Genomic DNA, 12,891 nt, shown 5'->3' with positions numbered 1-12,891 from the left:
TGAGGAAGTTGGAGGTAGGTTTACCCAGACACCCACAATGTCTTCGCTCTACAGACGGCCTTGCACCTCAGGGCTCGGCAGAACTTCCGGGACTTGAGGGGAGTGACCCGCCGCACTGGGGAGGAATGGCTGGTGACAGTGCAGGACACAGAGGCCCATGTGCCGGATGTCTGTGAGTTGGTGCTGGGGGTCGTGCCCATCACCACCCTGGGCCCCCACAACTACTGTGTTATCCTCGACCCGGTCGGACCAGATGGCAAGAACCAGCTTGGCCAAAAGCGTGTTGTCAAGGTACCCTCCTCTTCCTCTCTGCTGGAAGTCTTCCCCACTTGACCCAGAGGCCTGCCCTGGGAGCATAAATGCCCTGGAATAGCATGAGACTCTGACTTTCTCCCTTCCCTCTTTCTACCCCAGGCACACATTCTAGAAACACCAAGCTCGCCATGGTTCCCTCTGGGCCTTCACTCATGTCATCATGTGTACCTGAAATAATGTCCCACCCAACCACCTCCCCTGGGAGAGCCTTCCTGGCCTTCCTCCAAGCCCAGAGACCCCGCAGCTCATTCCCTTCCATCACACATCCCTCGCTTCTGGTAACTGTGTTGTCCCTGGGTATGTGCATGTAACTTCCTTGAGTTCAATGATACCTGATTTTTTAAAAATTTCTGGCTTTCGCCTTCTCCTCACACACAACTCTTCCCCCTTGGAACTATATGTTGGTTCACCAGGGGCCAGCAAACTTTTTCGACCAAGGGCCAGTAGTAGGTATTTTAGGCTTTGTGAGCCTTATGGTTTCTATTGCAACTATTCAACTCTGCCATTGTAGCACAAAGGCAGCCATAGACAACAGGTAAATGAGTGGGTGTGGCTATGTCATTATAACCCTTTATTTATAAAAGTAGGAGGCAGAGGGAGTGGAAACAACCCAAATGTCCATCAGCTGATGAATGGATAAGCAAAATGTGTATTATACAATGGAATGTTGTTCAGCTATTAAAAGGAATGAAGTACTGATACTTGCTATACAACATGGATAAGCCTAGAAAACATTATGCTAAGTGAAGAAGCCAGACACAAAAGGTGACATATTGTATGATTCAGTTTATACGAAATGTCCAGAATAGGCAAATCCATAGAGACAGAAAGTGGATTAGTGGTTGCCAGGGGTTGGGAGTAGAAAGAATGAGGAATGATTACCAGTGGGAACTGGGTTTCTTTCAGGAGTGATGGAAAACATTCTAAAATCAAATAGTAATGATGGTTACATAACGCTGTGTATATACTAAAATCACTGATTTGTACACTTAAAAGGATAGATTTTATGGTATGTGAATTATATCTCAATAAAGTATATATATATATATTAAAAAAATAAAAGACAGGTAGCAGGCTGGAATTGGCCCAAAGGCCAGAGCTTGTCAACCCCTGGACTATACCATCCTGAGAAAACAAAACATAGGAGAACTGAAGAGGAACAAAAGGTGAATTCTTAACCATTGAGCTTGTAAGGCTCCATGTCCTGAGAGAGCTGCACAGCCCAGATAACTCTCCACTGTGTTGTGACATGGGGTGGGGCTGGGGGTAGATAGTCACTTCAGGCTCCTGTCCTCAACCCTGGTGGCACAGTGGTTAAGAGCTAGGGCTGCTAACCAAAAGGTCGGCAGTTCGAATCCACCAGGTGCTCCTTGGAAACTATGGGGCAGTTCTACTCTGTCCTATAGGGTCAGTATGAGTCAGAATCGACTTGATGGCAATGGGTTTGTTTTTTTGTTTGATCCTCAACACAAGCCTGAGGCAGGAGGCCGGATGGAGCTGGGGGAGGTGCCATCAGAGGTGTCTGTAACCCTGGGTGGCAGCTGTTCCAACCCCACCTCTCCCACCAGGGAGAGAAATCTTTCTTCCTGCAGCCAGGGGAGAAGCTGGAGCGAGGCATCCAGGACGTGTATGTGCTGTCGGAGCAGCAGGGCCTGCTGCTGAGGGCCCTGCAGCCCCTGGAGGAAGGAGAGGACGAGGAGAAGGTCTCTCGTCAGGCCGGGGAGCGCTGGCTCATCCGAGGACCCATGGAGTATGTGCCATCTGCCAAGGTGGAGGTTGTGGAAGAGCGTCAGGCCATCCCTCTGGATGAGAATGAGGGCATCTATGTACAAGATGTCAAGACTGGAAGGGTAACAGCTCGGGGGGTGGGCAGCTGTCACTGCTGTGCAGCCACCACAGTGACTTCTCTGGGCAAAGAGAGTGATGCTTAAGTGGACAAGTACAAGGTAGAGGTGAGGGAAGGGACTTCAACTGTACTGACAGCAGTACCTCAGCAGGTTGGTAGGCATGAGGGTGTTCCTTGAAGTATTTGCCATCTCTCTTTTTTTTTTTGTCTTAAATTTCAAAGTTTAGAGACCCCAACTGAAAGGATGAGCATGGTTTAAGTATGGGACTCTGTCCGCACTGTAGATCCGGCCCCCAGCATAAAGGTCCAAGTAGGGTGTGGCCTACAAACAGTAAAAACCTACCTCCTCCCCATGTCCATATCCTGGTGGAGTTCTTCCTTCTTACTACTTCACCCAAATAAACCCTAAAACCTGGCCATGGGTTGATTAGGACCACATTTCCAACTTCTTCCACTAAGAATCCAACCCAGAAGTATAGCTCAGGATCCCGGGGGTATTAGTATACACTACCTACTTCCTAGGATTGCATCTGTCCCTGTGGTGCCCTCAAAGCTGGCCTTTGAAGGGAAATAGCAGGAGAAATAATATTGAGCACTTTCTATAGGACAAGTGCTGTTTCCAGCACTAGACATATACCAGTGGCCGTTGAGTCAATTCCAATTCGCGGTGAGCCCATGGGTGTCAGAGTAGAACTATCCTCCACAGACTTTTCAACGGCTGGTTTTTTCAGAGGTAGAACATCAGGCCTTTCTTCTGAGGCTTCTCTGGGTAGATTCAAACCTTCAGACTTTCTGTTAGCTGCCAATCACATTAACCATTTTTACCACCCAGGGACTCCATTAGACATACAGAACGTTGTTCATTCTCAACCCAGTTAGGTAGCCACTATCTTGTCCATTTTACAGATGAGGAAAGTGAAGGCCAGAGGTGAAATAGCTTTTCGAAGATGGCAAAAACAGCAGATGGCAAACTGGGATTTGAGCAGAGACTGTATTTAACCACTATGCTCTACGGCCTCCCTGGAACAGTCCTGCTTCAGGACCGCTGGGTGGGTCTTTCTCCCTTTACCCTCCCTGGTAACATCAGCCCTGTCCCCATCTCTCAAGGTGCGCGCTGTGATTGGAAGCACCTACATGCTGACACAGGATGAAGTCCTGTGGGAGAAGGAGTTGCCTCCCGGAGTGGAGGAGCTGCTCAACAAGGGGCAAGACCCCCTGGCTGACAGGGGTGAGAAAGCGACAGCCAAGGTCCTTCAACAACCGTCAGCCCCCCGGAACAAAACCCGTGTGGTCAGCTACCGCGTCCCTCACAACGCTGCGGTGCAGGTGTATGACTACAGAGAGAAGAAAGCTCGGTGAGGGTCCCCGCGGTGGAGGACCACAGGGGAGGCGGAGAGAGGGGCGGGGCCTTGGGAAAGGGGTGGGGCCTTGGTGGAGAGGGGCGGGGAAGTGGGCGGGGCCACAGGAGCTCTCTAGCTGTCTGACTCAGGCTCCCTCTGCAGCGTGGTCTTTGGGCCTGAGCTGGTGTCCCTAGGACCTGAGGAGCAGTTCACGGTGCTGTCCCTCTCGGCCGGGCGGCCTAAGCGTCCCCACTCCCGGCGTGCTCTCTGCCTGTTGCTGGGGCCTGATTTCTTTACGGATGTCATCACCATCGAGACCGCAGACCACGCCAGGCTGCAACTTCAGCTTGCTTACAACTGGTAACGGGCGCGGGGGGAAACGTTGGTGAGGTTTGGGTGCCGTCCCAGGGGAACCCTGAGGAGGAGAGATGAACCCTGAGGAAGAGAGATGCCCCCTCCAGTGCTGAGCTTAGAATGAGAGCAGATTGCCTTACTTCATGTCATGGCCAAGAGGAGTGTATGCCCATCCAGTGTGATGCCCAGGGGGACTGACAGGGAGGGGGACTTTAGAGATGCAAGAGCGAGATGCAGTCCAAGCCAAACTCCCAGCAGGTGTTCAGCCAAACACTTGTTTGCAAGGTTATAAGAAGATTAATTGGGAATAAACTGGGAGTGGGCAGTGTTGGGGAGGGGTGGGCAAGAGCACCTAGAGCTGCAGCCCAGCTCTGCCCTTTACTAACTGCAGACGTGGCCAAGTGACTTAGTGCTTTCCTCAGTTTCCCAATCTGTAAAATGAGGATGACAACATTACCTACTTCACAGGTTGTTGAAATGGTGCAATGAGAATTAGAACAGTGCCTGGTACATAGTTAGAGCTCAAATGTCAGCTATTAGAATTAAGGGAGATAAATCACTTACAGGAGTAATGCTGGACAACTCCCAAGCACATGTTCCTCACCTCTTGGCCAAGGCAGATGGGGTGCTGACATATCCAGTCAAAGCTTGGCTGCTAATTAAAAGCTCAGCCATTCGAATCCACCAGCTGCTCCTTGGAAACCCTATGGGGCAGTTCTGCTCTGTCCTATAGGGTCACTATGAGTTGGAATCAACTTGATGGCAACAGGTTATATAGCATGGTAGTTAGGAACTAAATCAGAACCAAACCTACTGCCACTGGGTTGATTCTGATCCACAGCGACCCTATAAGGACAGAGTAGAACTGCTCCACAGGGTTTCCAAGGCTGTAAATCTTTATGGAAGCAGACTCCCACCTCTTTCTCCCATGGAGTGGCTGGTAGGTTCAAACCGCCAACCTTTTGGTTAGCAGCTGAGTGCCTCAACTACTGTGCCACCAGGGCTCCCATAATTGGGAACCCAGACCCTGGAGTCAGACTGCCTGGGTTCAAGTTTCTGACTGAATACATACTGTGCGACCTTGGGCCGGTCATGTCACCTCTCTCAGCTGTAAATTGGGGCTTATGCTTATCCCCACCTCACAGGATGGCTGTGACAATTAAGTGAGACACACGTGAGTTTCTTAGGACTGTTCCTGGTACCAGTTAGCATCCTCTATCGTTAGAGACCCTGCCTAGGGGTGAATGTTGAGGTACTTCTTGAAGAAAAACAGCTTCTCCTATTCTGAACCGCTTTGCTCACAGGCACTTTGAACTGAGTGACCAGAAGGACCCCCAAGAGACAGCCAAGCTCTTCTCAGTGCCCGACTTCGTGGGTGATGCCTGCAAAGCCATCGCATCCCGGGTGCGAGGTGCCGTGGCCTCCGTCACCTTTGATGACTTCCATAAGAACTCGGCCCGCATCATCCGCACTGCTGTCTTTGGCTTTGAGACCCCGGAAGCCAAGGGGCCTGGTGGCACAGCCCTGCCCCAGCCCCGGGATCAGGCCATCTTCCCCCAGAATGGACTGGTGGTCAGCAGCGTGGATGTACAGTCTGTGGAGCCCGTGGACCAGAGGACCCGGGATGCCCTGCAACGCAGTGTCCAGTTGGCCATCGAGATCACCACCAACTCCCAGGAGGCAGCCGCCAAGTGAGTGAGGCCTGGGGACCCAGCTGCCCATATTGCCCACTGCAGGCCAGACCTTCTCTCAGGGTCCGTATCTCCATCCCACTGCAAGGACCTGAATCACACGGTACCCTTAATGGTCCGCCTGCTGCAAAGGATCCTTTTTCTACCCAACAGGCAGTAGACTCAGTGTGATTCAGATGCCACCCCTGTACTTGTGGCTTCCCACCTTGCTCATGATAAAACCCAAGCTCCTTTCTGTGACCTTCCGTGCCCCCTGAGATCCAGCCCTGCCTTCTGGCCACCTGCCTTCTAGCCTTCTCCCCTAGCTCAGATGCTTCAGTCTTTCTGCCCCTGAATGCAAGCTTGTTCCCACATTACAGTCTTTTGCATTGGCTGCTTCCTCTGCCCAGAATGCTATCCCCCAGGATTGTGCAAGGCAGGCTACTTTTTCAGCCTCAGCCCAAAGATGACCTCCTTGGAGGGCATTTTTCTTTTTGCCCCAAGGGAAGCAGCACTCTTTGCCCAGGCATGCTCTCACAGCACCCATTCTACTACCTTACTGTCTGACATCATCCTTGTTTATTCTTGTCCCCACTGGAAGGTTAGTTGTGTGAAAGCAGGGCCTCAATCATGCTGTGTTCCCCTGGGTCTGGAATGCACCTGGCTCACAGTGAGCGGCCACAGTGTCCCCTCGTTTGCACTTTGAGGGCCTTCCATGGGCAGAGTCTGCCCTGAACACCAGATAGATTGGTGGTCCTTCCCTTAGAGCTCACATGCCAGGTCTGATCCTCTGCTAGCATCCTACCTGTCCCCTCTCCTGTCCAGGCATGAAGCTCAGAGACTAGAGCAAGAAGCCCGAGGCCGGCTTGAGAGGCAGAAGATCTTGGACCAGTCAGAAGCTGAAAGAGCTCGCAGGGAACTCTTGGAGCTGGAGGCTCTGAGGTACATTGAGAACTAGAGGAAGAAAAGGTTGGTAGGGGGCTGAAGGTCTTGGAAAAGGAGCTAGTCAGGGAGAAGTGGGCAGGCGAAAGCTACTACAGCCTAAGTCAAGGCTGGGGAGGACAGGGCTTCCTCCTGGGTCCTGACTGACCAGGCTGCCTCCTCCTCCAGCACAGCCGTGGAGAGCACCGGGACTGCCAAGGCCGAGGCTGAGTCTCGCGCAGAGGCGGCACGGATTGAGGGAGAAGGCTCTGTGCTGCAGGCCAAGCTGAAAGCGGAGGCCTTGGCCATTGAGACGGTGAGTGAGAGGCGAGGATTTACCGAGTACCCGCTCAGGGCCAGGAGCTGGGTGGGTATTCTTCACCTCTGTTCATTAATATGCGTAACAATCTCTAAGAGACATTATAGTCTCATGTAGTTCACAGAGGAGGAAACCAAAGTTCTATAAAGGCAGAGTGGTAAACCAGACAGACTACCTCCTACCCTCAAAGAGCTTACTGCTCATACTTAGATTGAGCTTTCTATGTGCCAAGCACCTTGAGAATGCTGTGAACACGTATTATTTAATCTTCACAACAACCCTATGAGGTAGGTACTGTCCTTTGTCATGCAGAAGAGAAGACCCACACACATAGGTGAAATGACTTGCCTATGGTCATACAACCAGTAAAAAAAGTGGATCTAAATTTGGGAAGTCTGGCTCCAGAGTCTTTCCTCTTGACCAGCGTGCTGTACCACTTCCATGTGCTGCTGGAATGAGCCGAGTCTGATTGAAGAGGCAGATGAACTTGAGGACGATAAATGCAGTGAAGGGTGTACGATGTAGTGGGTTATTGATGAAGATAGTCTGAGATTTTTCTGAGGTGCTGACTTCAAAGATGAGTGTGAGCAAGCTCTGAAAAGAGCTAGAGAACACTGCCCGAGTTCACACACAGCTGGGAGGTAGTAAGGTTGTCAATGAAACATTAGCCAGCCTGTAACCACTTGACTTCACTCCACATATGAAGCTAGCTCTCCAGCTTCCTTGACCCTCCTAGCAACAAAATTTACCTCTTCCCAGTCTGTGTATTCATCCTTCATGCCCAACCTAGAATGCCTTCCTTCCTAGTCCTTGAAGGCCCTCCAAGAAGCCTCCAAGAATTCCAGCCCTTTGATCTTTTCCGTCTTTGGATTATTTCTGCCTAGTCAGCACCATGTTCTTTGGCACTCAGCTTACAAACTCTGGCATTGTCTTAAAATCTGTTTTGTCTGATATTAATATAGCCAAGTTTAGTCTTTTGGCTACTGTTTGCATTGGAATATTTTTTTCCATCCTTTCACCTTCAAACTACAAGTGGATCTAAAGTGGGTGTCTTATAGACAGAATACAGTTGGATCACGTTTCTTGTCTATTCTGCCAATCTCTGCCTTTTGTTTGGAGAGCTTAATCCATTTACATTAAAAGAATTATTATAAGGAAGGCCTTCTATTTTGCCGTTTATTTACTGTGTGTCTTACACCTTTTTTTGTCTCTCATTTCCTCCAATACTGCCTAGTTTTGTGTTTACTTGATTTTCTGTAGTGAACTTTTTTGATTTCTCTTCTCATTTCCTTTTGTATATATATATATTTTAGGTATCTTTGTGGTTACCATGGGAGTTACATTTAACATGCTATATTTATAGCAAACTAGTTTAAATTGATAACGTCAAAAACATACAAAACTCTGTTCCTATATTGTTCCTCTTCCCCCTTTAATTGTTGTTTTTGTCACAAATTTCATCTTTATATATTGTGTGTCCAGTGACATAGATTTATCATTATTTTATGCATTTTTCTTTTAAATCATGTAAGACAAAACAAGTAGAGTTACAATACAAAAATACAATAAAAGTAACCTTGATATTTACCCATTAAATTACCTTTACTGGAGGTCTTCCTTTTTTTTTTTAATCGTCATTTGTCTTTGAGTTACTGTCTAGCGTCCTTTCTTTTCAACACCAAGGACTCCCTTTACCACATCTTGATGTAACAAACCCCTTCAGCTGTTGTTTATCTGGGATTGTCTTAATTTTGCCCTCATTTTCGAAAGGTAATTTTGCTGGATAAAGAATTCTTGATTGACAGTTGTTTTTTTTTTTCTTCCTTTCAGTACCTTAAATATGGTCATCCCACTGCCTTCCGGCTTCTGTGGTTTCTGAGAAATGGGCACTTAATTTTACTGAGGATCCCTTGTATGTAATGATTCACTTCTCTCTTGCTGGTCTCAAGAGTCTCCTTTTATCTTTGGTTTTTGAGAATTTGATAATAATGTGTCTCAGTGTGTGTATCTTTGAGTTTATCCTACTTGTAGTTTGCTGAGCTCCTTGGATATGTAGATTCATGTCTTTTGTCAAATTGGGGAAGTTTTTTATTTCCTCAAATAGTCATTCTGTTCATTACTCTTTACTCCTTCGTAGTCTCCCATAATGCGTATATTAGTCATCTTGATGGTGTCCCACAAGTCCCTCAGGATCTCTTTTCTTCATTTTTTTTCTTTTTGCTCCTCATTCTTGACAATCTCAATTGTCCGATTCTTCTGTCTGCCAGCTCAGATGTGCTGCTGAGCCCCTCCAGTGAATTTTTTATTTCTATTACTGTTTCAACATCAGTCTTTCTGTTTGGGTTCTTTTTAAAAATTTCTCTTTACTGAAATTCTCATTTTTTTCGTGTATCATTTTCCTGATTTTCTTTAGTTCTTTGTCCATATTTTCCTTTAGCTTTTTCAGCATATTTAGCATTGTTAATTTAAAGTCTTTTACTAGTAAGTCCATTATCTGTCCTTCCTCAGGGATGGTTTACTTCACTTTATTTTGGTCTTTTGCATGGGCCATTCTTTTCTATTTCTTCGTATATCTTATGATTTTTTTTGTTGAAATCAGGACATCTGACTCACACTGTGGTAACTCTGGAAGTCAGCTTCTTCCCCTTCCCTAGGGCTTTCTCTTCTTATGTTGTTATGGTTGTTGTTATTTTAACTGTTGTGTACTGGTTGCTGTAGCTTCCACAAGATTGCTGTGCCAAACTGAAGAGGGGATTGGGTATGGACGGTGTATGATCAATACACTCCTACTATTTATACGTCGCCTTTTTTGATGCAGCATTCGCTGAGATTCCCTAACCCTTTGCCTGGTTTCCAGAGTTCCGATACTGTGGATTCCATCAATTTCTGCTTTTTGTTTTAATTGTGGGGAGACAGGAGTGTACCCCTGTTTACATTGCCATCTTGCTCCTTCCTCTGGCATTATCTTGTTTTCCAAACATTTAGCTGCCTCCCCTAGTAGCCTTTGAGGATCCAGAGCATGTCTACTTCTTCAAACTCTTAGCTATCTCCCCAGTAGCCTGTGAGTGTCCATAAATGTCTACTTCTCTATTCTGAGCCATGGAGAATGCATTTGGACCCTAGAAAAAATTTCAGGCTCCTATGTAAGGGCAGATTGGCTAAAAATCTTTACATGGAAATGACTGATAGGCAACCGAGTTGGACATTAGGCTCTTCTCCAGCCCTGATACCTTGTACTAGCAGCTTTCCCCACCTTAGTCTGTCTTGACTATTTTCACTAAGGTCCCTGAAGCCAGGTAGGATACCAAGTAAGCACCCTAATCTACAGTCCTATTCAAGTACTTTCTACTTTACAAAGTTCTCTGCCCTATATCAATTCACTTAATACCTTCCTCGAAGGTAAGGATTATTATACCTTTTTGCATGAAAGTGCTCAAACGTTAGCCAGCTTTGTAATAGGTATTGCATATATTTTAGATACACGATCTTATTTGATGCTTGAAGTCCCATCAAGGTCGGCATTATCTCCATTTTACAGATGAGGAACCTGAGGGTCACATTAAGAGGCTCCCCATGCACTAGCCAAAAGGTGGCATAGCCAGGATTTATGCCTGACTGCCAGTTTACAACTCCATCCCCTTCACCTGAGTTCTGTCAGTCTTACAGCTAGAGCAACTTGCTGGATGGTTTCCAAGGGCCACATTATTCAATGAATTCTGTGTTTTTTTTTTTTTTTCGCTTCCAGGAGGCTGAGCTCCAGCGGGTACGGAAAGTGCGGGAACTAGAACTAGTCTATGCCCGTGCCCAGCTGGAGCTGGAAGTGAACAGGGCCCAACAGCTGGGTGAGTTGGAGGTAAAGAAGTTCAAGCAGATGACAGAGGCCTTGGGCCCCAGTACCATCAGGGACCTTGCTGTGGCTGGGCCAGAGATGCAGGTGAGAGTTGGGGAAGGCATGGGGGGATGGGTGTTTGTCTTGGGACCAGACTAGAACTAAGAAGACAGAGCCAAGAAGGCAAGCACAACATCTAAAAAGATGTTGGGCCAGAGAGATGAGGTCAGACAGTGACTGAACTGCCCCAAATCATGTATTGTGATTTCTGTATCATTTGAGCCCAACATCATGCTCAAATACTGGGCCACCCTAAAAAAAAAAAAAAAATACTGCATTGCCCTTATGTGCCAGGCACTGTACTAGACCCAGCACTGAGCTGGAGCTCATGGAGAGATGGCAAAAGATGGGACAGCATCAGTCTATGACAAGTACTTCAAAGGAAGTCAAGCAGGGTGGTGAGATGATGGGTAGAGGGTTGTCATTTCACATTAGTTTAAATAAAGCCTCTCTGAGAAGAGGCACTTGAGCCCTTCATGGAGTTGAGAAGAGTTTCTCACCAGAGAGTCCAAGTGAAGTGAAAAGACACAAAGAGGACAAACTTGGTACATTTAAGGAATGGGAAGGACTCTGGTGCAACAGAGCAAGCAAAGGGGTGAGGTGCTGAGCTGTTGGAAAGGTAGTCCCTCAGGCTTCCCTAGTGGTGTTCATTTTTCCTGACTGATCCTTTGAGGATGGGGTGGCAGACAGCTGCAGTGCCAGACAAGAGTGGATGTGGGCCTGTCCTAGAGAGGCAGTCACGGAGATGAGGGAAGTGACCCCATCTTCTCACCCTCCTTCTCCCTTCCTCCAGGTAAAACTGCTCCAGAGCCTGGGCCTGAAATCGACCCTCATCACCGATGGCTCCACTCCCATCAATCTTTTCAGCACAGCCTTGGGTTTACTGGGGGTAGGATCTGAGTTTCAGCCCCCAGCCAAGAAGATGGCTGGTGAGCCCAGCCCCCAAGAAAGCTTGCTTCTCCACTGCCCTCCTGCCTCTCATGCTCTTGGGGGTACCCACATTGTGCCTTAACTCTGTACTGCACTGAGTAATAAAACTGACATTTCTGGGCATTTAAGCCTTTTTCTGTTTCTTTAAAGCAAAGGGAGCTTAGTGGGAGGGAGTACCCCTGAAATCTTGAGATGAGTTACAAGGGACTACTCCTATTTGTAAAGTGGAGAGGAAGCTGAGGCAGGGAGAAGACTAACCTGAAGTCACAGTGATAGAAATATGGCCCCAAGGCCTTATCCACCAAGCCAGACCTGTCCTTTTGATAGGTAGTCAACTTCCCTGGACCTCATGTGGGGAAGATAATGCCACGGGTGAGAGGATAGTGCCTGCCAGCAAGCACCTCTTGAATGACTCCTGCACTAGGAACATCTCTTCTCACTGCCAATTCTTCCTGCTGCCCAGCCTGGCCAGGAAGTCCTCTTGGAAGTCTAACCCTCTCTCTACCAGTCATCCATTCCCACTTCCCACCCCCAACATTTGGGGGCTCCCTTTGGCACCACCTGCTGGTCACACCATGTACCTGCCTGGCCTGTGCCCCTGGCCTGCGTGCCTGTCCCTCTTCAGGTGGGTCTCTCAGACTGGGGAGAAGGAACTTGCCAAGGGGCATTAGGAACTGGAATAGGTCTCTGGACTTCTGATCTGGGCTCCTTGGAAGCATGGAGGGAGGAGTGCCTCCTTTCCACCCTCCCCTACAACTGGCTGTTTTAGCTGCTGTGGAGTTGGCCCCTACTCATGGCAACCCTATGCACAATGGAGCCAAATGCCATCCTGTGCCGTCCCTATGATTGCTTGCAGATTGGATTGTTGTCTTTCATAGGGTTTTCACTGGCTTTTATTATCAGAAGTAGATCACCAGGCCTTTCTTCCTGGTCCATCTTAGTCTCGAAGTTCTGCTGTACCTGTTCAGCATCATGGCAACACACAAGCCCCCACTGATTGTTGAGTGATGAGGTGCACTGGCTGGTAATCAAACCTGGGTCCTGATTAAATTGTCAAGGGCCCGAGTTGTTTATTAAATCAGCTTTAATGTCACTCTCACTCTTTTTTTCATGTTTGTATATGTTAGAACCTGTTTTTATTTGTTTAGACATTCTTCCTTTTCTTTGCAATGGGAACATAATTAGTCTTTTAGAGGAATAATTTTATATTTGTCTGATGTAGCTCCTTTTCACTTTTTTTTTCTGTCCATTTTCTTGGAAAGCTTTAATCAAAAAATTATTCAATTATTATGTATACACTCTAAAAA

The 12,891-nt window shown here is 47.6% G+C and overlaps 1 protein-coding gene across 1 annotated transcript in view; it reads left to right on the top strand.

Annotated features, from left to right (window-relative positions):
* The window catches only part of LOC126086791 (major vault protein), a 39,101-nt gene extending 27,399 nt beyond the window's left edge, over positions 1 to 11,702 (top strand). The window contains exons 7-15 of the mRNA XM_049903471.1: positions 55 to 291; positions 1,884 to 2,165; positions 3,269 to 3,516; positions 3,664 to 3,861; positions 5,160 to 5,546; positions 6,351 to 6,467; positions 6,636 to 6,762; positions 10,511 to 10,699; positions 11,448 to 11,702. Of these exons, the coding sequence (XP_049759428.1) occupies positions 55 to 291; positions 1,884 to 2,165; positions 3,269 to 3,516; positions 3,664 to 3,861; positions 5,160 to 5,546; positions 6,351 to 6,467; positions 6,636 to 6,762; positions 10,511 to 10,699; positions 11,448 to 11,666 (2,004 nt within the window). The 3' untranslated portion in view covers positions 11,667 to 11,702. The remainder of the gene's footprint in view (positions 1 to 54; positions 292 to 1,883; positions 2,166 to 3,268; positions 3,517 to 3,663; positions 3,862 to 5,159; positions 5,547 to 6,350; positions 6,468 to 6,635; positions 6,763 to 10,510; positions 10,700 to 11,447) is intronic.
* Positions 11,703 to 12,891: the final 1,189 nt, after the last annotated feature.

This window comes from Elephas maximus, chromosome 12, assembly GCF_024166365.1.
Source record: "Elephas maximus indicus isolate mEleMax1 chromosome 12, mEleMax1 primary haplotype, whole genome shotgun sequence".
Taxonomy (NCBI): Eukaryota; Metazoa; Chordata; class Mammalia; order Proboscidea; family Elephantidae; genus Elephas; species Elephas maximus.
Note: the sequence above shows the minus strand (reverse complement) of the source record. Positions and strands in the feature narration are given on the sequence as shown.